This window comes from Callorhinus ursinus, unplaced genomic scaffold (assembly GCF_003265705.2).
Source record: "Callorhinus ursinus isolate GAN/ISIS: 27379988/994484 unplaced genomic scaffold, GSC_fseal_2.0 scaffold12, whole genome shotgun sequence".
Taxonomy (NCBI): domain Eukaryota; kingdom Metazoa; phylum Chordata; class Mammalia; order Carnivora; family Otariidae; genus Callorhinus; species Callorhinus ursinus.
Genome location: NW_027397074.1, coordinates 45,785,266 through 45,811,619, shown reverse-complemented (window position 1 = coordinate 45,811,619; position 26,354 = coordinate 45,785,266). Strand labels below are relative to the sequence as shown.

Here is a 26,354-nt window from a genome sequence, read left to right as displayed (position 1 = left end):
CTTTCACTTTGCCTATTGTCTAGGGCCAGATATGAATTATTTCACGGTTTGCAGGCCATATGCAGTCTCTCGTATTTTCTGCTTTATTATTTTTTAGTCTCTTGTATTCTCTGCTTTATTGTTTTTTTACTTTTATTTTTTTAAAGATTTTATTTGAGAGAGAGAGGGGAGAGAGAGAGAGAGAGAGAGCATGAGCAGGGGTAAGTGGCAGAGGGAGAGGGAGAAGCAGACCCCCTGCTGAGCAGAGAGCCCAGCATGGACCCCAGGATCATGATCTGAGCCAAAAGCAGATGCTTAACTGACTGAGCCACCCAGGAGCCCCTTCTTTGCTTTTTTAAACAACACTTAGAAAATAATGCAAAACTCAGTTGGAGGGCTGCACAAAAAAAACAATATAAAAGATTTTACAAGTTCACTTAAAAAACTGTACTCTTCAGTTATTAGGTATTCTATAAATGGCAATTAAGTTGATTAATAATGTTTATATCTTCAAACTCCTGTTTTTGTTTTGTCTCCTCACTCTACCAATTACTGACAGAAGGGTGTAGAAATCTGACTGTAATTGTGGATTTGTCTATTTTTCCTTTCAGTTCCGTCAAGTTTGCTTTATATATTTTGAGGTTGTTTTCAGTTGCATACAGTTAGAATATGCCTTCTTGATGACCTGATTCCTTTAACATTATGAAATGTAACTCTGTCTCTGGCAATTTCCTGTGTTCTGAAGTTGACTTTATCTGATATTAATAGAGCCACTCCTAACTTAATGATTAATATTTGTATGGGAAACATTTTTTGATTCTATTATGTTTAAGCCTATTTGTGTATTACAATTACAGCAAGTTTCCTGTAAACAGCATTTAATTGGGTCTTGATTTTTTTAACTAGTCTGACAATCGATGGCTATTAATTCAAGTGTTTAGATAATTATATTTAATATAATTATTGATACTGCTGACTTTAAATCTAACACCTTAAGAGTTACTTTCTATTTGTCTCATCTTTTCTTTGTTCATTTTTCCCCTTCTCCTGCTTTCTTCTGGAGTATTTTTTATTATTCTATTTTTTTAATTTTTTTATTATGTTATGTTAATCACCATACATTACATCATTAGTTTTTGATGTAGTATTCCATGATTCACTGTTTGTGCATAACACCCAGTGCTCCATGCAGAACGTGCCCTCTTTAATACCCATCACCAGGCTAACCCATCCCCCACCCTCCTCCCCTCTAGAACCCTCAGTTTGTTTCTCAGAGTCCATCGTCTCTCATGGTTGGTCTCCCCCTCCGACTCACTCCCCTTCATTCTTCCCCTCCTGCTATTTATTATTCTATTTTATCTCCCTTACTGGTTTATTATTTAGTTTTTGTGTGTTTTTTCCAGGTAATTGCTCTAGAGTTAACTATATGTACTTTTTCAAACTTATCAGAGTCTACCCTCAAAGAGTATTATGCCATTTCACATGTAATGTGTGCACCTTACAACAGTATATTCCCAATTCTTTGCTCTCATCCTTTGAGTTGTAGATGGCATATATTTTACTTCTATGTTATAAATTCCACAATATATTGTTACTGTTTTTGCTTTATTAAGATTTTATTAATTTGAGAGAGAGTGAGCACAAGCGGGGGGAGGGACAGGAGAGGGAGAAGCAGGCTCCCCACGGAGCAGGGAGCCCGATGCGGGACTTGATCCCAGGACCCCGGGATCATGACCTGAGCCGAAGGCAGATGCCTAACCAACTGAGCCACCCAGGCGCCCCTGTCTTTGCTCCTTCTAACGTAATGAGTCTTTGTTCCCCTGGCTACTTTAAAGACTTTTCTCTTCATTTTTGGTTTTCAGCAATTTGATTCTAATGTACCTTCATGTGGTTTTCTTTGTATTTATTCTGCTTGAGGTTGAACTTCTTGAATCTGGGTTTACAGTTTGCATCAAACTTGGAAAATTTTGACCTATCCTATGTATCTTCAGGTATTTTCTCCGTACACCCTCTCTGTGACTCCTGATTACACATATGTTAGATTGCTTCATATTGATCCAAAGGACATTTTTTCCCCAGTCTCTTTTTTTCTATGCTTCCCTTTGGATAGTTTCTATTGCTATGTCTTTAAATTCAATGATCTTCCTTCTGCCATGTTTAATCTACTGTTAATCCCAGTTGGTGAATTCTCATTTGCAACACTGCCTCTAGATGTCTGCTGGTTCTTTTTTTAATATATATTTCCATTTCTCACCTCATATGTTCATGTTTTCCCTTATATCCTTGACCATATGAAGTACACTTATTACTGTTTTAACATCCTTATGTGTTTATTCCATCATGTTTGTCACTTCTAGGTGTTTCTTTTGACTGACCTCCTCAATATGGGTCACATTTTCATGCTTCTTCATATGTTTAGAACTTTTTTTTTTAAGCAGACTCCACGCCCAGCATGGAATCCAAAGTGGGGCTTGAACTCACAACTCTTGAGATCATGACCTGTGCTGAGATCAAGAGTCAGACACCTAACTGACTGAGCCACCCAGGCACTCCTATTTATGTTTTTTATTGTTTGTCAGACATAGTACATTTTACATTGTTTAGTACTGGATTTTGTCATATTTCTTTATAGATCTGTCTCTATTATCTTTATATTTATGCTTAAAACAATTACAGAGACCACTCCAAAGCTCAAAAAAAAAAAAAAATAGAAATGAATGAGAGAATGTCACTTCTAATTATTCCTCAGTCACTTCCTTAGACAAAACTCCTCCTCTAGGAAAGTTACTGGGGAAAAAAAAAGATCATTTCAAATCTATTTCTAGGCTATAATGCCAGAATCTCAGCAAACACAGTTCTTTAAACATAGAGATAATACTTACCTGCAAAAAATGTCTCAAGAAACTGATCTTACCCTTTCAGAATCTGCAGAGAGGACATATCTAAGTGGAGCCCATATAAAAGTACACATCTTAAATCTTACCCTTTTTCATTCAGTAGTTTCTCCATTTCTGTAATGTAACACTCATCACAAACAGCCAGGTACTCCAGCACCAGCTTTGCATCCTTCTTATATGCCTTACCAATTGCTCCCTTATTGGGTTCAAACTGAACAACACTGACTGTTTTGTATGAAGTAGTCAAGGAACCAAAAAACACAGAGAACTGCCATAGTATTTCAGAAAACGATCTTGAGATTCATCATCAAATTAAAACAATGACTAGTTCTCCACTGGCATCCTAGATCCTGTTTATACTGACTTCAAGTGTAAGATGAAATAACTACCCACAAAATCATTAGACAAACCTCACCGAAAATAAGTAAACACTGTCAACAGAGACTTCTACAAGGTTACAATGAGATAAAAGGGATATTATTCTAATCAGCAACATAACCTGATACACAGCATAATTACCTCTACTTACCATTTACTGATTTCTGAAATGTCCCAAACACAACAGGATCTACTTTCTGTCACTGGCCTAGCCCTAAGATGAGTTCACGACCTCACTGCCTGCTAAAGAATGGAAATTTCTTTGCTGATTTACAGATTAAGTGAGCTAAATTATTATTTCATCTACCATAAAATGGCATTCAACTTTTCATAGAGAAAGTATTCACCAGGTGCCCTTTATTTAAAGAGCACGTAGGTAGGTGCAGGTCTGGAGAAATGTATTGTGGAAATAGCTGAGAATAACTGGCCAACACTCGGAAAGACATTCAGAGCACTTTTCTGAATATGCTTCTTTTAAAGACCAAACAATGGGTGGGTATATCAGATTACAAAAAAAGAGACTAGGAAAGGAGCAATGAGATGGGTAGAATAATAGGTTTAAATAAGTGTTACCACAATATCCAAAACATCTCAGTTTATCCATAGAATGTGTAGACTTGGATTTATCCATTTTCAAGATGTTTACACTTTAGACCTGCGTTGCTGAAGTGACCAGAAAGGATATGGGCTCTTTCAGAAGTTTCTCAGCTACAAGTGGGACTTTGGTCGCTTGAGCATGACAAGAAAGGTCGTAACAGGAACGATCAGCACATCCGACAATCTCAATCCAGCCCTAAGAAGACATAATAGATAAAAACACTTATTGCACTGGGTTCATTCACAGATGCATGCAGATTGTTAAGTAATTTTCACATACCCAAAGATAATTTATTATAGCATCTCCACTCAACTTTTATAAATGTTTGAAATGGGAATAGTTCTATACATCAGGCAGATAACAAACCTATAAAATATAATTCACACATGTACACAAAGTTGTCTTATTTTCTGGGGAGATTTATTTTACCATATTGTGAATGTGGGGTAAACTAATATAGTATAGGATTTAATTATGGAAATAAAATGTGAACCTAGACAAAACCAGTAAATGTGTTTCAAATTTGAGGCCAGGATTCAAAATCAATCTAGCAGAAACCACTACTCTCTTTGGATGAAGTGTCTATTGATCTCACAAACTGGCATCAAATGGCTGTGCTAAACACACACCTCAGCTGACCACGAACGTGGGCATTTGTGTTCAGTTCAGTTTCCTACACAACAGAAGAGATCTCAATAAAGAGCAGGTAACATTTAAGTCACAGAATAAAACTTAAGAGCAACACCACCACATAGATGTTAAAGGCTTATTTTAGTAGATATCTAGTTAGTCCTCATGAATATTTATATTTTGCCTTTGATCTAAAGAGTATGAAAAATTGCAACTGTCACAACTACTAAGCTTTCCAAGCACATTACCACATGGGATGCATGAACTAAAGAGGGCAAATATAAACCTCACAAGCTCAGAAACCCCAACACATAACAACAAAACAGAAATTAAAAGAATGAAACCGAAAATCATGTCACTTGATCATCTGACATGCACTGAAGATGTCAACATATTTATGTACTAAAAGGTAAAATTACAAAACACGTCCAAGAACGGCAAGTAACAACCCTGGGATAGTGGTTAACTCTGAGGAAGAAAAGAAGGGTGAAGCATTAGCTGTCTCAGTGACTTTTTTCATTAAAAAAATAAAACATGAAGCACACAAAAAGGAAGTGTTCGTCTTCTCTTGAATGCAGGGACTGTCTAATTTCTATTTATCAGACTGCTCTACTGATGGAGTGCTTCAGATAGGGGAGGGAAGCTCTTTACCTGTTTTATTTCCCTGATTTAAGTGAGTAAGAAACAAGTCTCCTTTGTTCTCTTAGGCTGCAAAGGAACAACTTTGATAAGGTTTTGGCATTTCCTTTGCTTTATAAAACATGCTCAGCAAACGGAACCAGTTGTCTACAGTTTGGTAAACTGTTAACAATTACGACATTTTATAAAGCAACTAGTTTAACAAAATCACTACTGTGAGGACTTAAAACAATAAAAAGTCTTTAAAGGAGTTCTTCCCACTCCTTGAAAGTTCCTGTTACTTTCGAGCTTCTGGTTTTGTTTAGTTTCCCAATGACTTTATGTAAAATGTTGTAGCTTAATCTCAATGCTGGGCCCACAACTTCCTTTTTTCAATTTTATTCTTTAATTAAAAAAAAAATGTAGGTACAATTGATATGAAACATTATGTTAGTTTCAGGTATGCAATATAATGATTCAGTATTTGTAGATAATGCAAAATGAGCACCATATAAGTCCAGTTAACATCCAGCACCACACCTGGTTCCAGAACTTAAAGGACCTACTCTCTTAGCAGCTTTCAAATACACAATACAGCATTATTAACTATTGTCACCATGATGTTCATCACATCTGCAAGACTGAGGCCCACATTTTCTGATTCTCAGTACCTGATGATTTAGCCACAGCTCACAGTGGCACTCAGAAAAGCATGAGCAGGAATGCTGCGGGGTCTGATAAAGCAATGTAGCACAATGGTTAAGAGCACGGGCCTGGAGTGAGACAGCCCTGGTTCATTCCCCAGTTCTACCACTCACTGTGAGACTCAAGCAAATTGCTTAACTTCTCAGCACTTTGGTCTCCTCAGAAATAGGACCTATGATGAGGATTACACAAGATACTACATATGAAGCATTTAGAATGGAAAGCACAGTCCTTACCAAATATACATGTTGAATGAACAAACAAATGAAAGAAATAAAATGTAATCCAGGCCACACTCAGAATCTCAAGTGAGACAGCAAGAATCCGTGTCTGCTTTAACAAAATTAGTCAGAGCAAACTAAGAAAGGGAACTGGTATGGAACAAAGAGAAAAGAAATAATCTTTTCTCACACAACATAGAAAATATTTTATTGGTTTGATGTGCAAATACGAAGAAATTCCAGAAAACTTAAAACATGTAAAGAAATTAACATTCATCTATAATCCAAAAATAATGACTGCTATCATTTTGGCCTACATCAAGCAAGTCTGTGAGGAAAATAAAGTAACAAGAAAAACCTAACAGATTATAGAAATTCTTTCCCAAATCCACAGAAGAAAAAGAATATATTTAAAACAACATCAATAACAGCCACTACAGCTATCTGCATACCATTATGCATATATACATGCATATATGTTTGTAATGTATGTAAAGCCATCTAGAACAGTGGCTAAAAAAACCCATGGGGCTAAGAATGGTTTTTATATTTTTAAAGGGTTGTAAAAAAAGAAAGAAAGAAAGAAACAACAACAAAGAAGCAACAAAAATCTGCAAAGCCCAAAGTATTTTTACTACATTTACTATAGAAAACATGTGCTGATCCCTGATGCAGAAGAGATGTGAACAACTTTTGGGGAGATGTATACAAATGGAAGTTTCACTTTCTACATAATATTCTTCAGAATTACTTTTTGCTTTTCATTTTACAAAAATGAGTCATTTTCATTTCTCATTTTTAAAAATGAATCTATTAAAAGAAAGTCATTTTGGAAAAGTAAAGAGTGAAACTAAGGGCACATGGGAACGAAGGACTGTCAAAAGTCACCGAAGAGCCTCTCTAGCACCAAATAAGGGAAATGCCAGGAGGCTCTCAGGCCCCTTGTTCTGGATGCCACCTTGTTCCCACTGCTACCAGGGCAGAAAGCATCTTCTATATCCAAATGTCTTTTTTTAACTTTTTTTTAAAGGTCTGTTTATTTTTAGTAATCTCTACACCCACTATGGGGCTCAAACTCACAACCCTGAGATCAAGAGTCGCATGCTCTTCTGACTGAGCCAACCAGCCAGCCCTCCTATACCCAAATGTCTGTCAATCCTAAGCTCCAGTATGAATGTTCATGTTTGGGAGGTGGGGGTGGTAAGGTACAGTGAAATCGGTAGCCAAGAGGTCTTCCCTGAATTATCGTTAAAACACAGAATTTGAGAAAAGGTAGTTCCTAAACAAGAGATCACAACTACTAGTCTACCACCAAAACCTAACAAATAGCTCTCTAAACAAAGAGCACCATATCTTTCTTTACTCAGCCCTGCCACCATTTCCAACATTTGCTAGGGTCCTTGTCAGGAAGGAGGCCACCCCAACTTAGCTGCACCCACGGATATTAGCCATGACACTGCCCAGCCCAGGAATGTACACACCAGCACTGCCCCATCACTGACCTTCCCTCTCTGTCTCTCTTACTCTCGGTCTCTATAAAAGCCATCTAAGTCTACAAAGGGCTATTGAGACACAAGAGTAACCCGTAACCCCTTCCTTGTAAGAGGGCAGGGGACAACTGCTTTTTCCATTTTGCTTTGGAAAAGACCTCTTTTCTCTCTGTTGCTCTCTGACATACAGCACACAAAAAGCAATTCTGATATCCATGCTCCTAAGTTAACAGTGAAGATCACATGCTAACAAGCCTTCCAGTCTCCTTACATAGGATGTTTTAGATTCGGCATCCCAACAGTCACAGGCGTAGTGGGCCATCTCGTTCTCCATATGCTGGCGGAAGCGGAGTTTATCTGGAGATACTCCAACCTTCGTGAGATAGAGGTAGATGCGGCCAATGAAGTAGCCTAATACTGAGTTGTTAATCACACCCTAAAAATCAATGAGTAAACCAGTTAGTAAATAAGTAAGCAAGCAAATATGCAAACAAGCACAGAAGGAAAAAATACACATTCTTTCGAAGGCCAATGTACCATTTTTGATTTATTCACATTCTACTGAAAAATATTTGAAACACAAGGTAAGCTAATTTATCCAGCTTTCAGAACAATCTCAAATACCCAGAATGTGATTGTGGCTATTTTTAAATGGGTTAATATCAAGTTAACAAGCTCATAATAACAGTCATTGAAAATCTTTCTGCCATACTCACTGGGTCGGCAAAACTTCAGCCCAATACCTCATACCTTCTAAATCTACAGTACTAAAAATGCCATTCATAATAATGACCCTACAGAGGGGCAGATATATTTCTTCTGAATTAACAAAAGTAGTAAGACATGTGGAAGGGGATTTTAATGTATCCTTACCCACTGAAGTTTCTGTACCCCATATTGTGTATGTCATCTTCTGATTCCAGTACCAGAAGGATCTTAGAAATCATCTAGCCCCCAGTTGGTTAAACAGCTGCCTTCAGCTCAGGCCAAGATCCCAGGGTCCTGGGATCGAGCCCCACATCGGGCTCCCTGCTCATGCAGGAAGTCTGCTTCTCCCTCTGCCTGCCGCTCCCCCTGCTTGTGCTCTCTCCCTCTCTCCCTCTCTCTCTCGCTCTCTCTGTGTGTCAAATAAATAAATAAAATCTTTAAAAAAAAAAAAAAAGAAATCATCTAGCCCCATCTCCTACCCACTGTAGGACTCTTCTCTGCAAAATGGCTGGCAAATTACCACCCAGCCTCCACTGGAATATGTTCAGGGACAGGAAGTTCATTGTTCCCTGGGGCGATTCATTCCATTATCAGGCAGCAGCGACTATTAGAAAGTTTTCATGCACTTACTTCTCTAGACAAATGATTAGAGAAATACTATCCTATGCAAGACTTTATCCCAACTGCTATGGGTAATACATAAAAGATTAAAATCCAGAGGACTCGCTTTTTGTGAGTCAAAATGTCTCCCCAAAAGGAGTACATATTGATAAGAGTTGGACTGATAGGCCACAGTTCAAAGATCTTTTTTCCAAGTGCTCTGCTAAATATCTTATTCATGTTGGCCTCCTGGCCTACAAATGGGCATGTTCACGTACTTTCCTCCCACTATAATAACAGTGTAGGATAAATACTATATAAAAACAAATACTATAGAAAAAAAATGACTGCTAAAACAAATATTTTGTTTTCTAGGACACAGAATTTGCTAAGTGCTGCAGACCCTAAATCGGAATAACCTAAATGAAATTACCTATGGCATCTCACCTGTTCAACAGCATCTCCTAGGCGCATTTTTCGAGCAGACTGTCCGCTGACCTGGGCTTTTGCTGAATACAAATAAAGGTGGAGGTCTGCCACATTCTGAAACTTGGGATGGTCCTTCTCACTGGGATCTACAAAGTGCTCAATTTCTGCCATTGTGAATTCTCTGGAAGCAAAAATATAAGGGATAAAAGTTGCATGCTTTACTATAAAAAATAAACAAGGCCCTTATTTTCAACTTTACAATGATATAGGCCCCCATACTACAGGAATCTCTTATCACTAAACCAGAAAATTGTTCCTAAGGGAATGGCAAAAAAAAAAAAAAGAAAGAAAAGGAAAAGAAAAAGAAAAAAAGTTGGATTAAATTTGTCTGGGTGGCTATTTTTTTTAAACATGTTAATGAAAACTTTACAACTCACTTGAATAGTATTTTAAATAAATAAAACAATCAAACTTTCCTCAAATATTAACTTTTTTTTTTAAGATTTTATTTATTTATTTGACAGAGAGAGAGACACAGCGAGAGCAGAGCACAAGCAGGGGGAGGTAGGAGAGGGAGAAGCAGGCTTCCCGCTGAGCAGGGAGTCCGATGTGGGGCTCGATCCCAGGGTCCTGGGATCATAACCTGAGCCAAAGGCAGACACTTAACGACTGAGCCCCCCCAGGTGCCCTCAAATATTAACTTCTGTCCGATGACAAAAATTCTTTGCTTGCCCAAATTTTAGTCAGTCCCCTGAAACTCCTCCTAGGCCCATCTGTATACTTCTTGGTAAAATCCAGTTTTAGCAAGAACCCTGATTAAGTCAGTTTAACCAGAATCACCCTACCCCACCTCTTGCCATGTGATCACCTCTGATATCTTTTTTGGGTTTGTCATCCTCCACCATCCCCCAGGTGGTATTTGATCACCCTGGCTTGTCTCCAGCAACATCCCCTCAGGTTAGTTTAGCCAAAATCCCCCTTGCCTTGCCCCGATGGTCCCTTTAAGTAGTTTTCTAGCCACTGACCCCGCTTCACCCCATGCCTTGGCTAAAAATCCTTTCCTGCCTGTGCTATATTCAAAATTGAGCCCGGTTCCATACTGAGATCTCTTTCCCCCCACTGCCTACTGCAATAGTCTTTTTTTTTTAAGATTTTTTTTTTTTTTTTTTTTTTTATTTGACAGAGAGAGACACAGCGAGAGAGGGAACACAAGCAGGGGGAGTGGGAGAGGGAGAAGCAGGCTTCCCGCCCAGCAGGAAGCCCAATGTGGGACTCAATCCCAGGACCCTGGGACCATGACCTGAGCCAAAGGCAGACGCTTAACAACTGAGCCACCCAGGCACCCTCCCCTACTGCAATAGTCTTGAATGAAATCTGTTTCTACCACCTTAACTACCATCCATCTGTTTTTCCTTCCATACTAGCCACAACAACAAAAGATTATTACTTTCAATGGAAAATAATTTTTAAAGAACAGATAGTTTTTAATATTAGGAAAACTTAAGCAAATGTCAGACACTAAAAAGAAATGAGATACTGAATAGTGACTTCCAAATAAAATGATTTTCCTTATAGCACTAGCAAGTCTTTATAAATATATACTAAATGAAGTTCCCGATATTTCCTTTTCCAAGAATGGGAAATTAAAAGTGAAGTGAAATTGTTCTTTAGCTTTTATAGTAGTTTGGTTTCTTCCTTTTTATTGCTCTGAACAAGTAAATGACTGATAATGGCACCATACAGCTGGCTTCTTTAGAGTAACAGCTTCTTTTTTTTTTTTAAGATTTTATTTATTTATTCATGAGAGACAGAGAGAGAGAGGCAGAGGCAGAGGGAGAAGAAGGCTCCCTGCGGAACAGGGAGCCCGATGCGGGACTCGATCCCAGAACCCTGGGATCATGACCCGAGCCGAAGGCAGACACTTAACCGACTGAGCCACCCAGGCGTCCCAGAGTAACAGCTTCTTGAATAAAGTGTTATTCATGGCAGAGGACGTAAGACATGAACTGAACAGGCTAGCATCAAGCTAACTGCGTAATAATGAAATAAATATGCATATAGTAATAGTTTCCCAAAGAGATTTCTCTGAATGGCAATTAAGTAGCTATTGGGGGAAAAGTGTTTTAAGTTAACTTTATGAGTCAAAATCAAATCTCTCTTCTTTAAACACACTCCCCCACATACATTTACTAGTGCACTTTCATGATTATCTCAGATTTTTTAAAAACAATGAAAAACTGTTTAAATGAGACCTAAAAATACATGAAATGCATGGCAAAAGAGCTCTAATTTTTAAACTTTATTTTTTAATAGTATTTCTTACTTGGTCCTATAGCACCTATATCTTGTCTTTCAACCACTATCAAATGTCTTCTGTGTGCACAGAAATAGGACAGAGACAAAGAAGCACAATGTCTGTCCTCGCATATCTTATGGTGTGGTGGATAGCAAGAGAACATCTAAAATGCAAAGCATATCAAAATAAGGGCCCTGCCTAGAATCCCAAAATAATCTGCTGCCAAAGCCTTTCCATCTGTTCTGTCAAATAATCCCAGCTCACAGACAGGAGATGGAAATCAACTCTTAACAGTGATTCTACCAGTGGTCTCTTGTCTTTGAGTTCAGACACTGTACCTGAACCATGGAGAACTACAATACATGTAGTCTAGAAGACAGAACCAGCCAATCAAAATAAAAACAAACTTTTAAAAATTACATATGAACAGTCTAATACTCCCAACCTAAATAAAATAAATCACAGCCATGCAAAGACTAATCACCTGATAACTCTATAAATCACAACACTAAACAAATCCTAGCCCTATCCATGCAACAAAAACCATGGGGATACTGGCTCATGGAAGAATGAATGGACTTCTAGTCAGGATCTTAGAGATGCATATAACAAAAACCAGCCAGAATCCAGACAGGATGCTTTAAAGTGGAAAATGACCAAAATAAAAAATGTCCAGGGAAGCCCCACGGACCTTTTACCAGTTAACTCGTAGGATCACTCCTTAGTTCTGAGTTGCTTTTTTGACTTACCACTTTCTATTCCACAAACCCCAGGTTTTGCCTTACTTCGTGGTCCTTTTATAACTTCTAAGAGCTACTCTATGTTATATAAATCCTCTCCAAAACACTGGCTTTAGACAAAGTCAGTCTTACCAGGCTTTCTCAGTATTTTGAAAGCATGCTTGAAGACACTACTGGAACAGATGGAAAGCCAAAAAACAAAAGGAAAGAGACAGAAAAACCCAGACACCAGGAAGTAAAACAGACTCAAGCCTGACAAGTTTTTCCATTGTTATTATAGCTGGTTAAAGTTCTGACCACCTCTTCTTTCCACACAGAGGCCCAAGGGAATCCCTGCCACCCCATTTCTCTAAGTTCTGCAAGCCCCTTCCTCTGTGTAGTTCCCCCTTTCTTGACCAGAAGGCTGAACCAATCACAGGCCTGAAGGAACAGTTTGGTCAATACATAGGGGCATTTCCTCAGTGGGTGTCATGGAGACTAACAAGATTAGGCAGGTGCTTTGGGTACTTTGATGTGGAGTCAGTGGCTGGGATATGCTATGACTGAAGTCTGTAATTATAGTGAGTAAGAAAAGAGAGATGGGTGGGGTGGTGGGGCTGTGGAAATCCTTCTGGAGTCTAAGATAGTTAAGTTTACCTACATATCTTATTTTTTATGTGGAATTTATTTCACCAAGAGATGATATCAGTAAGAAAATACAGAGAAATCACAAAAAGCTCAAGTCAAAAGCAGCTAAATCACAGGAAGTTTCTAAAGAAAACTGTAACTAAGTGCTAATAGGACCTCCCACACATTCCTGGATATATCTGGCAAAGGGAGGTTATTAGAATAGAGACAAGTGAGCAGACTAAAGTAGACAGAAGCAAGCCTGCTAGCTGGCCTGTCATATAGACGCCTCAAATGTCTGGAGGAATGTCAACTAGTTACGGAAACACCCCATCCCAACTCCAGCACTGCTGTTTGCCCTGGACACCCAGCATGACGCTCCCCTACTAACTGTCACCCTGGCCCACCTCACCCTACACTTACACATATCACCACTGCCAGAAAATGCCTTGGTTTAGACAATCAAGATCCTACCATCCTCTAAACATATGACAAATAAGGGGGAAAGATCATTTTGGAGCAGGTGAGAAATGTGATCTATTCTTCACCTTCCTTCCTTCCTTTCCCTTCAAGTTCTCATTAGTTACAACTACCTGATGTCCCAGAGATTACAAACATAAAGCATCATCTTTTGGAGGACAAAAATAAAGACATGGTCATGTAAGAATGAAGCAGAATTGTCTCAACATAGCAAGGTTCCCTTTCCCATTCAAAGCCGAGTTCACAAATTTTACTGGAAGAATAATATGGGCAGTACCTGACTCTGATCAGTCCAGATCGAGGGGAGATCTCATTTCTAAAAGAATTTCCGATCTGGGCAGCAGCAAAAGGCAACTTTCCTTGGTTGAATTCCAAAAGTCTCTTGAAATTCAGGAAAATCCCCTGTGCGGTTTCTGGTCTCAAGTACCTATAAATTTAAATAAATCAGTCTGTTAGGAGGAAAGAAATTAAGTTTTCCAAAAATGTGAAACCCTTAGATATAAATCCTAAAAGTCTGAAATATACTATTTTCACACAAAGCAGTACATACATGCTCTAAAGCAAAGGAGTAGGAGGAGTAGACATTTTCCTTGGTACCAAACATTCTCAAGCAAGTGCTAGAGAACATATCAAGCAACTGGTATGGCAACACTACTATTAGAAATGTCATTTTATTTCATCAGTCCAGTGAGTCAAACACCACCTCTCTCTTAATGTCCCTAAAACCTGATTAATCATTTAGCAAGGAGGCAGACAATTCAGATCCATCTGGAAATAAGACCCTTCCTAATTATATGTCTATTAACCCACATATTAGAGTGTAATTGTGTGGCTACAAAGAAGCCAGTATGGGCTCACACTCAGCATTAGAGCTCACTCATCACAATCATCACACTAGGCTAGGCAAATTTCAAGGTTTTTCCTATCATTTTCTCCTTTGTGGTATTCTACATTTCCAGCCAGAGGCTTCTTCTCTTTTTCTCCATATTTTAAAGATACGGCCAAGCAAATACACCATGATAGCCACTGTCCTCTTCTCAGTTTTACAGAAAATATTCTTTGCAAAAACAACAACTAAGAAAGCTTTCCCAGCAGCTTACTTCAAAATAGTTTATAATTAAAACAATGAAAAAATAAAATACAATTGTACCCTCTTTTCACTCTAATACACCAACTCCTCATTCTGGTGGTCCTTTCCAGATTTCATCCAAAAGAAGTGTAACTACAGTTTCACACGCATTTTTTTAAAAAGCTGTAAGACTTTTAAATTTCATTTATTTATTTATTTTTAAATACACCCAACGTGGGGCTTAAACTCATGACCCCAAGATCAAGAGTCACGTGCTCCACTGACTGAGCCAGCGAGGCGCTCCTATGTGCATGATTTATAAGTAGAATATGTAAAATTATGTATTCTTTATTTTTCCATTTTCTAAATAATCATAATAATTTCTCATATTTGACAGTTGCAGAGTATTCTAAAACAATCTATTATAATTTACTCATCTCAAATTTTTGGATAAATAGGTTATTTCCACTTTAAATTTATATGCTCTTGATAAATATAGCTTCCTCTCCTTTTGAATTATTCCCTCAGATAAATTCCCAGGAGTGGGATGACAGGTCAGAGGGTCTGGCCCATTTAATGACTCTCTGTATGTACTGCCAAAATGAAAGGCTTACCTTTGGCCTCTTTCCATAAAATATCCCAAGTCAACACAGTGTGTGACTAAAATAATTCTAGTCATACATTCTGTCACAATTCATTTTTACTATTCTTTAGTTTCTACTCAAGGAAACATGATCTATCTAGCTTCATCTTACAAAAGCCTACCCTCAATTACCCTACAATGAGACCATAAGAAAAATATCTGAAGTTATGAAGTAGAATACTTTGGCTAAGTTTGTTAACATTGAGAAGGAATCTGTAAATACAAATTCTAGTTCTGGATCATATTGTAAACTGTTCAGCTTTCTTTACTATGAAAACCACATCTTTTAAATAACAAGCTAAACCTATGTTGTTCAGTATGGTAGGTCAGTAGTCAAATGCCTAAATTTAAATTAATTAAAATTAAATACATTTTAAAGTTCAGAAGCACTAACGCCATTTCAAGTGCTCAGCAGCCACATGTGGTTAGTGGCTACCATACTGGACAGCACAGACTACAGAACATTTATACCACTGCAGAAAGTTCTACTGGACAGTGTTGATCTAGACTGAATGGTTTCTAAGTCTCCTTCAGCAATAAGTTCAATGACTTTCAAAATCATTCTTCAACTATCTCTCCTGCCCTATACAGCTATCACAAGGTATGACAATCAGACTTCTGTTTATCTTGTGGCAAATAAAAAATGGTAACATACACTAAAAAAAAAAATACATTCAGAAAGAATTAGAAGGAATAAATTTAAGAATATGTCTGTTATTATTTCTCCTTTAAATATTTATCTGTACTTTCTAGGTATCATTTTTCAAAAATTTTCCTTTATGCCTGATTTGATGTTTACTTTTTATTACAACAATTTCAGTAACTTCATTACATAAAGAATACGTGATACATACCCAGGCATGTTTCCTCCAGGCCCAATGAAGGTCTTGAACATTAAGTTAAAAGATACTGGAGGGGAGAGATCATTTCCAGTAATGGGGGATTTTACATTATAGTTCACAAAAAGATCTCCAAGTTCCTGCTGTCCATAGTTATCAAGCTAAAGGATAAGTAAAGAAAATAATTAACATAAAAGACTGAGAAAAAAACAGGGCATAAAAGTATTATATATAAAAAACCCATCCATCATTAAAAGTCACCCAAAATAAGAACATCAAAGTTACTCTAACCTTCAAAAACCCTAACTAAAATCATAACCAGTTCACTTTCTGTTTATCAATTTACCATTTACCATTCCAGAAAAATGGAGTATCTTTCTGGGACTGAGCTAAAACTCATACATTCACCATTTCACAAGGAAACATAAAGAAAAATATCTCTGGTTCAACTATAATAGTTACTGATTGGCAAGAATCTGAAATCATATAAATAAGTTTTATTTTTTTAAGATTTTATTTGTCAGAGAGAGATACAGAGCACAAGCGAGGTGGGGGGAGCGCAGAAGGATAAGCAGATTCCCCGATGAACAGGGAGCCCGATGCGGAACTTGATCCCAGGACCCTGAGATCATGACCTGAGCCAAAGACAGACACTCAACCAACTGAGCCACCCAGGCATCCCATAAATAAGTTTCCAAAGTTGCATTTTACCACTCTGCATATTTAAGAGTCAGGTACACTTCCCTGTCTATTAATTAAATGTGCATAAAACTTTTCTTTCCACTAGATATTAAGGTCTTGAAGGTAGAAACTGTTTCTTATTCATGTCTGCGTGTTCCAGTGTATTGCACATTTTATACATTGATAACCAACATGAAACCCTCTAAAATGATGTAAGACCTCCAACTTGAAAATTTCAAATGACTATGACAAACCGTCTAATACGGAAGAATATTCAAAACTTAAAAAAAAAAAAAAAACTCCTAATAGAAGCAAAATAATTACATACGTCAACTCATGACCATAAGAACTGAGGCTCTGGAGTCAGCAAAACCTGGCTAAACCGCCCAATTCTACCACTTATAGCTTGTGTGACTCAAGAGTTAAGTTCTTACCTAACCTGAGCCTCAATTTGCTTGTCTGTGAAATAAGGAAGCAGCATCTACTTCACTCTGAAGGTTAACTATGTAAAGTACTTAGCACAGGGCTTGGTACACAGCACACACTACACCACTTACTAAGTGTCTTGCCAAAATATCTGATTGGCCCTCTAGGTCGGATTACCAAATTATCATACTGAAACAGAGGAACATGTGAAATATCACCAAAATAATGCAATCAGCCAAATCCAGATAGTAGAAAGCACTAAGAAACCAATGTCTCAACTTTAATGAAAATACAAGGAAAATTAGAGATAAAGACCCTAAAGATTGAGACTTAAGAAATATATCAACCATTCACAAAGTATGGACTTTATCTGGATCCCAATTCAAACAAAAAAAACTTGTTAGCATTTAAGGCAATGTAATAAAATGATTTTTTAGATGTACTTCAAAATAATTCTGGAGAAGGCAGGAAAGGAGAGAATGGATTCAACAAAATGTGATAACATTGTAGCAGGTTCATGGGTATATAAGTATTTATTATACTATTTTCTATTTGCGTATGTTTTGAATTCTTCATAACAAAAAATTAAAAAATGACTTAAAAACTGGTACATGCAGAGGTGGGTCAGCAAAAATGGACAAAGAAAAACAGTTCTGAGCTGCTGAATCCACATAACAGGAATAAAGCTCTGCCTACCACAGAGGGTGAATCAGTGCCTTTTAAAGAAACTACCATGCTAAAATAAAGCTGAAAAGGAGTCACAGGCACGATCAGGTAGAGAAAATGCTATTATTTGCTCAAGCAAACAGATGGGCCTTTGGCCATGAATCCACCAGGGCCATTTCTGAGTATTAGACCACAGTCCCCAACTTTTCACTGAAAGTTATATTGACAGCTTGTATGTATATCTGATATGGCAAATCAAAAAAACAGGCTGCTTTCTGGGGTGCCTGGGTGATTCAGTTGGTTAAGCATCCAACTCTTGATTTCGGCTCAGGTCATGATCTTAGGGTCAAAAGACAGAACTTTGTTTTGGGCTCCTGCATTGGGCTCCACGCTGGGAATGGAGCCTGCTTAAGATCCTCTTTCTCCCTCTCCCTCTTCCTCTGCCCCTCCCCTCACCAGCACGTGCATACATTTTCTCTAAAAAAAACCCAAAAAACAAAAAACAGACTGCTCTTCTAAGACCGTGGATATGAGACAGAAAGTCAGGGTTCAAACTATAAATGACTTAATGAATCAACTAATTACTTCCTGCTCTGACAATTGACTCGGAAATGAATGAAACTGTTAAGATCAAACACACATACTTACAAAAGCTTAGTAAGTCTAACATTCTAAATGGGAAACAGTAACTAAAGGGTAATTAGAAGTGCTTTTCATTTCTTCTTTCTAATAAAGGTCATGCCTTTGGCAAAGAAAGGAAATGAGATATGAATTTTTGGCTATAACAATGTCAAAATCCAATAATTGATTTATTAAATCATGAGCAACAATACTAAAGCAAAGAGCTTCAAGCAAAGGATAAAATACACCTCACAAGGACTAAAATAAATTCACAGATGAGTCAACAGCCAAATTAAGATTTTCTTTCAATTTAAATGAGGAAGGAGAAAATTTTTCAGCTACCTTAGAAAGCAAGATACCACAGGGAAAAATCAGCATTATTTTTAGAAAACAAGGCAGCAGTGGAAAAGTATCCAGTAAATTCTCATGAGAAAACGCAAAGAGGTAGGGATTCCTACATTGAGCCTCACATATTTATATGCCAATATAAAGAAAATATGTATAAATACAGCACTGGTTTCTGTGTGTGTATGTACATTTTTGCCCAAGGAAGTAAATAAAATTTAAGAGGTGAGCCTTGGTGGACCTCATGATCAAATATGGTGTTGGAGAAATGTATTTTGTTTAAATGGATACATAAGGTGAGAAATCAGCAACATACATACATGGACATGTGCATATTCCTGGGGTAAAGAGGTACAGTTTTCGTAATATTTTTAAAGTGATCTGTGACCCAAAAAAGGGGTAAGAACTACTTCTGATATAGAAGGTATTCCTGCACTTGGTAAAAGTCAGAACAGATTCTCTCTATGGTCTCTTTTAAGTCTTCCTTAAACTCTGCCAACTTAAATAGAAATTGTAAAACTTTTAGTCTATAAGAAAAGCAGGGGCCTGTTCATGAGGTTCTAAGAGTAATAGCAAATAGTCAGGGATAGTGCAACCAGAAGTAGATCAAGTGGCTGATGAGACAGTGTTCATAAGGATATCTGCCCCAAAATCTCCACATCAAGACCGAACACTATTCATCATTAGTCACTCCTCTGGTTTTTGTTATTAAACCCAGAAAACTGGTTTCCAAAGAGAACAAATTTCATGCCTCTTTACACTGAATTGCTAGTTTGGGTTAAAATAAAGCCACAAAAGGTAGAGAGAGAAGAAAATAAAAATTCAAAGACAGACAGAAGGTAAACTCCACTTCCTTACAATCGTGGCCTGGGTCAGCACAATGTGGAATTCAACAGTCACCAAACACTGTAAGAAAGACAGCACCTACCTGAGTTGCTGTGATAACATCTCTACTTACCTGAGCCAAGACACTTTCCATCTCTGATTTCTTCTCAGCAGAACACTTCTTATCAGACATCAATTTCTGTAAATGAGCTACAAGAACAGTGTTGGTACATGTCAATTTCAATCAAGGGGTAAAAGGACAATACACTTTGAGTTTCAGTGCTGGAGAGGTAAAAAAAAAATGAATCCAAGGATAATGTTTTCACTTTATATAAATCCCACGGTTGATTTTACAGGGAGAATCACGATACTGTCTTGATTCCTTTGCTGACTCAGAACTTCTAATTATCATATATAACTTCTTTTTGTTAAATAAGGGACTCAAGTTGTATAGGCATACCTTGGAGATATTGTAGGTTTGGTTCCAAACCACCACAATATAGCAAATATTGCAATAAAGTGAGTCAAATAAATGTTCTGGTTTCCCAGTGCATATAAAAATTGTTTGCCCCATATTGTACTCTGTTAAATATGCAATAGCATTGTATCTAAAAAAAGTACACCTTAATTAAAATATATTTTATTGCTGAAAAATGCTAACCATCACCTGAGCTCTCAGGGAATCCTAATTACTGATCACTATAACAAATAATAATGAAAAAGTCTGAAATATTGCGAGAATTACCAAAATGTGAGAGAGACAAAGTGAGCAAAAGCTGTTGGCAAAACAGCACTGATAGACTTGCTTGGCCCCGGGTTGCCAGTATCTGCACAGCATGGTAAGGTAGAGTGTAATTAATGAGGTCAGCCTATATGGTTAAGATCTGTGCTCTTTACTCTTTGTATGTTAGGCCCCCAAAAAATTTTAATAGAAAAAATATGAGAAAAGCTTAATCTAAACCCTCTGTTTTGATCAATTTTACTTGGAAGAATATTTATCCGAGATGAAAAACCATACCTTTTAATAGATGGTCAGCACGAAAACACTCTCCATTTTTTACATCTTTCACCATGAAGTCAGCAAATTTGTCTACGTGGCCAGAGGTCCTAAGTTAACAAATGCCAAGCCAATTTGTCATTTTCATACAAATTAATACATAAACTTTACGTTCTAAGATAATCCCCCTTCTATATGTAGTATATCAAGCTTATATCTGTGTATCTGAAAGATGGAAGCTCCAATATATATAATGACATATCCATGGTAGATAATGTAGGCCAGAGAAAATTCTTCCTCAAATCTATCTCCACCCTTTCCTCCGAGCTCTTCCTTCCCAAAGGAAAGAGACAGCAACTGGATTATACTCTTTTACAAGTTGTCATAAAGTATGTGCTACCTGCAGAATCAATTAATCCATGCCTATCTCATTATTAATGATTTACGCAAAGGCCAAAACCAGGGGGACTTTGACTAGGCAAGAATTCATAACTCAGTATAGATCCTCAATCTTAAGAAAAAGAGTTTTCTGCCACCAAAAACTGTATGGACACTGGTATTATCTCTTACACAGTTCCTATTAGTAAAGCAAGTAGCTAAAGAATAGGTTGTCTTGATCTTTTAGATCCATCATCAGGAATTCATCTTGTTTTTATTGGCTGAAATTATTGAGAGAGCCCAAAGGATGCAAACAGTGAAAATGAGCTCTTTACCAGGCAACATTAAATGAAGTGATGAGATACAAAATGTAAGGATTCTTCTTTCTATATTCTAGCAATCCTGCCCTGCTTTCAACAATCTTAGTAGGAATAAAATAAATTTCTGCACTAACACTTCAACACAAATAGTAGTTATTTGATTTTAAATGTATACACACCTTTGCCCAGAACTTCTAAAAACTTAGAATAAGGAAATAATCATATATATACAAAATCCATCTATCAGGATGTTCAGTGGACTCAAAAATCAGGAGCAATTTATTTTTTTTAAAGATTTACTTATTAGAGAGAGAGTGTGCATGCATGGGGGCGGGGGGGGGGGTAGTGAATCCTCACGCAGACTCCCGGCTGAGCAGAGAGCCTGACTCAGGGCTCGATCCCAGGACCCTGAGATCAAGACCTGAGCCGAAACCAAGAGTCAGCTGCTTAACCAACTAGGCCACCCAGGCGCCCCAGGAACAATTTAAATGCCTATGATATGGCACTAGCTAAATAAATTATGGTATATCCACAAGAGAGTACTATGCTGTCATTAAAAATGCTTTAGACGAATATTTAATGACATAAGTAAACGTTCACCTACATTACATGAAAAAAAGCAGTGTGCTGCTAACATTGATGTATGCACAAGGACTTACAGAGAAAGAAGACAGGATAAACACAACAATTTTGACATGGCTGTCTATGGACATTAGGTGTATATTTTGTCTTTCCTTATTTTCCACATTTTTACAATGAATATGGGTAGTTTTTATAATCAGGAGAAGTTACTTAAATATGCATATTAATGAATTTCAGCCCCCAAAGTAGAAATCTTACTTTAAAACTGGCTCAGGGGTGAGCATGGTACAATCAATCTCCAGGATCTGTTCCTCTTGGATAAAGTGCTGCCTCCAGGTCTGAATAATATTATTCTTCAAAGCACATCCAACTGGCCCAAAATCATACAGACCACTAACACCTATAAAATATTAACAAGGAAAATCTGTACTTTACCTTGTCACTCTGAGCAAATTAAAGCAAGAAGATGTATGAAACTGTAAGGCTTCACATATTCCCTAAAGAGGTATTAAAGTCAACAATTCAAACCCCTCAATACTGAAGGGGTTATTTCCAGCTAGCTAACAGAAGTAAAATTAAAAAGCTCTTACTCCATTTACTACTTCTATATTAAGAATTCCAAGTAGGATTAGCAAAAAACTAAAAGCAAAAGATGTTCCTCCACATATGAGAAACAATGAAAAACAGATTACACTTTTCTGCCATAGATCTAACTTGTTGCATCAGCTGACAACAATGATGAATTTTAGCACCCAATTCTCTAATTTATTCTTGGATATATAAACCACTATATTTAATCTTAAGTATATGACACACTATATTTAAACCTCAAGTGAAACATTTAGAGATCTGCTTAGCCAAACTCAAATCAAGTTTCAGGGACAAAGTACTAAAAGTCTAATACTGTTGGAATGATCTCCACCAACTATGAAAAATACCATTGTACACTTAATCAGTGAAGTATATTTGCCTACATACCTTCACAAAGCATTTAGAAAGATGTAGAGATTTACCTACATACCTATGAAGAATGTTTTCTCCTGGCAGTTGCTATAAAGAAGAACCTAGGGACCCTGGCTTGTCACTGCCCTTGTGTGAAGGTGCACGATACAGTTGGCCAGTGTTACAATGGCCCTCAACTGCTCCAAAGAAGAGTGTGATAGGTACCTGGACATATTAAGTGCTTCATACCTGGGCCCCTAACAATTCCCTACTTCCAAATGGAAAAAAAGCAGTCTTCGAAAATAAGTAGGATGGAAAGGAATAAACAGATTTTACACCAAATGGCCAATTTTAAACAAACAAGAGCAAAATGTTCTCTGTTTTATGTGACCTGATACAGTTATCGATTGAAAAGCCATGTTTTTGATTTAAGAACAATAACAAAGCCACCAACATAATTGCGCTATCATTAATCCCCTACCTCCATAAATAGCAAAAGCTTGATCGTAGAAAAACCTCCTCTTCAGGGTATCTTCCATTTTTGCTCTGTCTACAACGTCGTCTTTGGGTTGTAATGCTAGCTCCTATAACGGATTTTCAAATAGAAAACGTGTGATTAGGGGTGAGAGGAAATATGAATTTATATATGTGAGTTTGGTTTATTCCTCAGCAAAATTCAATACAAAATTTATCAGACAAGATTTTGATGCCTTTAAAAAAACAGAAACCTTAGGGTTTTTTCTCCCCTTTCAGTTACAAAAAAGATCCCTTTATTATTTAGGAAGACTAAGGTTACTTAGATGCAGATACTGATAAGCAATATCTGAATTTTTAGTGGATCACTGTAGTGAGACAGTGACTTAGAACTCCAAACTATTTCAGTTTAGTGATGAGAGATTTACTGTTTGAAAGATCTGGGAGCAGGTATCAGATGGATACAAAAAGAAAAAAAAGTTTGACACAAAACCATTATTTCCAGGGATAGAAGAATTTATAAAGAAGAGCAAGCACACACACACAAAAAAGCACAATGCCTTCCAGGGAAATTCACGGAGTGTATTAAATCTAGGATTTAGGGGAGGGGTGGGTCAGAAGTCAGGGAGACTTCACAGACAAGGTGACATTTTGAGATGGAGTGTGAAAGCATGAGAAGTCGGCCAGGTAGCACATAAGAAGGCATGCTGGATAAATAGAGATAAGGCAAATGATACTGTTCAGAAACTTTTCTAGGTCTTTCCCACCCAAAGAGATTAAATAAAGATGACGTTCCTCTTTTAGGATTCCCAAGACTCACCTTTGCTTCCAGAACTCTCTTCCGGGCTTTGAGCTCAGCTACAGCTTTGTCTACATCTACTTGGGGTGCTTTATCTTCTTTCAGTTTTCGAACAAGATCTCCCTAGCCAACAAAGAGAGTTTATATTCAGGATTGGTTTCAGAAGTCAAGAAAAGTTATGAATGTGTTTTTAAGCATACCTTTAAAAAGTATCTGTGTAAGAATGAGGCCATTCAAATGTTTATTATGAGATGTCAGTATAAATAACTGAAGGTCTTTGCCCTCAGTATTTATAATCCAGCAAAATACACAAACAAGTATACAAATAACTACGTTCCAAGGGTCATTAGTACTACTGTGCTTTTTTTTTCCTTTTGGGAGAGGAGACAGGTGGAAAAGGAGAGGAAAGCATTGATAAAAACTGTGACAAAACTTGGAAGGAATCAAGATGTCCTTCAGTAGGTGAATGGATAGATAAACTGTGGTACATCTAGATGATGGAATATTATTCAGGACTGAAAAAGAAATGAGCTATCAAACCATGAAAAGACATGGAGGAATCTTAAATGCATATTGCTAAGTGAAAGAAGCCAATCTGAAAAGGCTAATTCTAAGCTATATGATACTCTGTAAAAGGAAAAGCTATCATATTATGTAAAAGGCAAAGAGTAAAAGGATTAGTGGTCTGCAAGAGTTAGAGGTGAGGGAAACATGACTAGGCAGGCACAGAGGATTTTTAGGGCAAACTATTTTTAGTAACAAACTATTCTGTATGATACTATATTTGGTGGTTACACACCATTATATTTTTGTCAAAACTCAGAGAATGTAAAACACCAAGAGTGAATCCTAATGTATGTAAACTATGGACTTGGAGTGAAATAACATATCAATGTAGGTTCATCAATTGTAACAAATTGTAACAATTTGTAACAAATTCTGGGGCAAGAAGCTGATAGTGTGGGAGGCAGTATATATGTGGGATCAGGGAGTATATGGGAAATCTCTGTATTCAATTTTGTTGTGAACCTAAATTTGCTCTAAAACATAAAAGTCTGTATACATAAAAAAAGCAACATGAGGAATCTGGGGATTGAACTGTTGTTATTTTGATTATATCAATGTCAATATTGTGGCTGTGATATTGTACTGTTTTGTAAGATGTTACCACTGGGGGAAAGTGGGTTAGGGACACAAGTGATTTCTCTGTATTAGTTATTACTACAAGCCAATCTACAATTATCTCAAAATAAAAAGTTTAATTTTAAAAAGTAAAAAACAAAAAACAATAAACTGTGAAAGAACAAGGTTAGTACTGAGAACACAAAGAGCCAACGAATAAACCACCCTCCCCTTGAATCTCTCTCCTACTTAAAAAACAACCGTCCTGGTTTTCCACCTACTTTGACCATTTCTTCTTAGTCACAACTAACTCATATTCCTCTGCCCTTTTCTTAATCGTTACAATTTTTCCTTGATAATTTCTCTAGAATACCTTATTTACTTCTAACAACCTACCACCTGTACACTGATTCCCACACTTACAGTAATGTGGTGGAGTAAGTAATCTGAAAAAGCAAACAAAACATTACCTATATGGTCTAAGAAACTTCAAGCTGAGAAATTAAAGTTGTCAAATTGATAGAGCCTTTGGGTTCCCAACAGAAGTAACTGCTCTCTAGAGGAGCAGACCTTCCACATGGGCCTTTTAGGATTTTCACAGATCGAGGTCACCAAAATAATAAGCATTCAACTCAAAATTTAAAAACCCATTGAGGAAACAACCACCATAGGTGAGACTCAGTGGAAATGACAAATAACAGAATTAGAGCCTCCAAAGTATTAGAACAATCAAATATACTTTTTTAAATGCTTAAGACGTTAAAAAGGAAAGGAAAAGAAAAGAAGTCAAAAACATGAGCAAAGAACTAGAGACTATCAAAAACAATCAAGAAACCTGACAACCACACAGGTTCTGGTCCAAGAAGATGACAGAGGAGTGGGGGAGGGGCAAAATGGGTGAGGAGGAATGGGAGATAAAGGCTTCTAGTTATGGAATGAAGTCATAGGAATAAAAGATACAGCACAGGGAATATAGTCAAGAGTATTATAATAGTATTGTATGGTGACAAACGGGAGCTACACTTGTGGTGAGCAGAGCATAACGTATAAACCGATCAAATCACTATGTTGTACACCTATGTAACAGCGTGTGTCAGCTACGCTTCAATATATGTAAATAAATAAATAGGGGGAGAAAGAACCACATAGATCATCTAGAAATGCATTACTGAAATTAAAAACCCACTGGACAGGTTAAACAGCAGACCAGAGTTGAAGAGAGAATTAGTGACTTAGAGCACAGACCTGAA

The 26,354-nt window shown here is 37.2% G+C and overlaps 1 protein-coding gene across 2 annotated transcripts in view; it reads right to left on the bottom strand.

The window, feature by feature from the left end:
* Positions 1-26,354, bottom strand: part of GARS1 (glycyl-tRNA synthetase 1) — a 45,881-nt gene that overhangs the window by 9,101 nt on the left and 10,426 nt on the right. For both annotated transcript variants that reach the window (XM_073899032.1, XM_073899033.1), the window contains exons 2-12: positions 24,004-24,105; positions 23,191-23,293; positions 22,026-22,167; positions 20,509-20,597; positions 19,624-19,700; positions 15,942-16,087; positions 13,653-13,802; positions 9,272-9,434; positions 7,788-7,952; positions 3,935-4,047; positions 2,963-3,103 (exon numbers count right to left, since the gene is read on the bottom strand). In XM_073899032.1, coding sequence (XP_073755133.1) covers positions 2,963-3,103; positions 3,935-4,047; positions 7,788-7,952; positions 9,272-9,434; positions 13,653-13,802; positions 15,942-16,087; positions 19,624-19,700; positions 20,509-20,597; positions 22,026-22,167; positions 23,191-23,293; positions 24,004-24,105 — 1,391 coding nt within the window. The remainder of the gene's footprint in view (positions 1-2,962; positions 3,104-3,934; positions 4,048-7,787; positions 7,953-9,271; positions 9,435-13,652; positions 13,803-15,941; positions 16,088-19,623; positions 19,701-20,508; positions 20,598-22,025; positions 22,168-23,190; positions 23,294-24,003; positions 24,106-26,354) is intronic.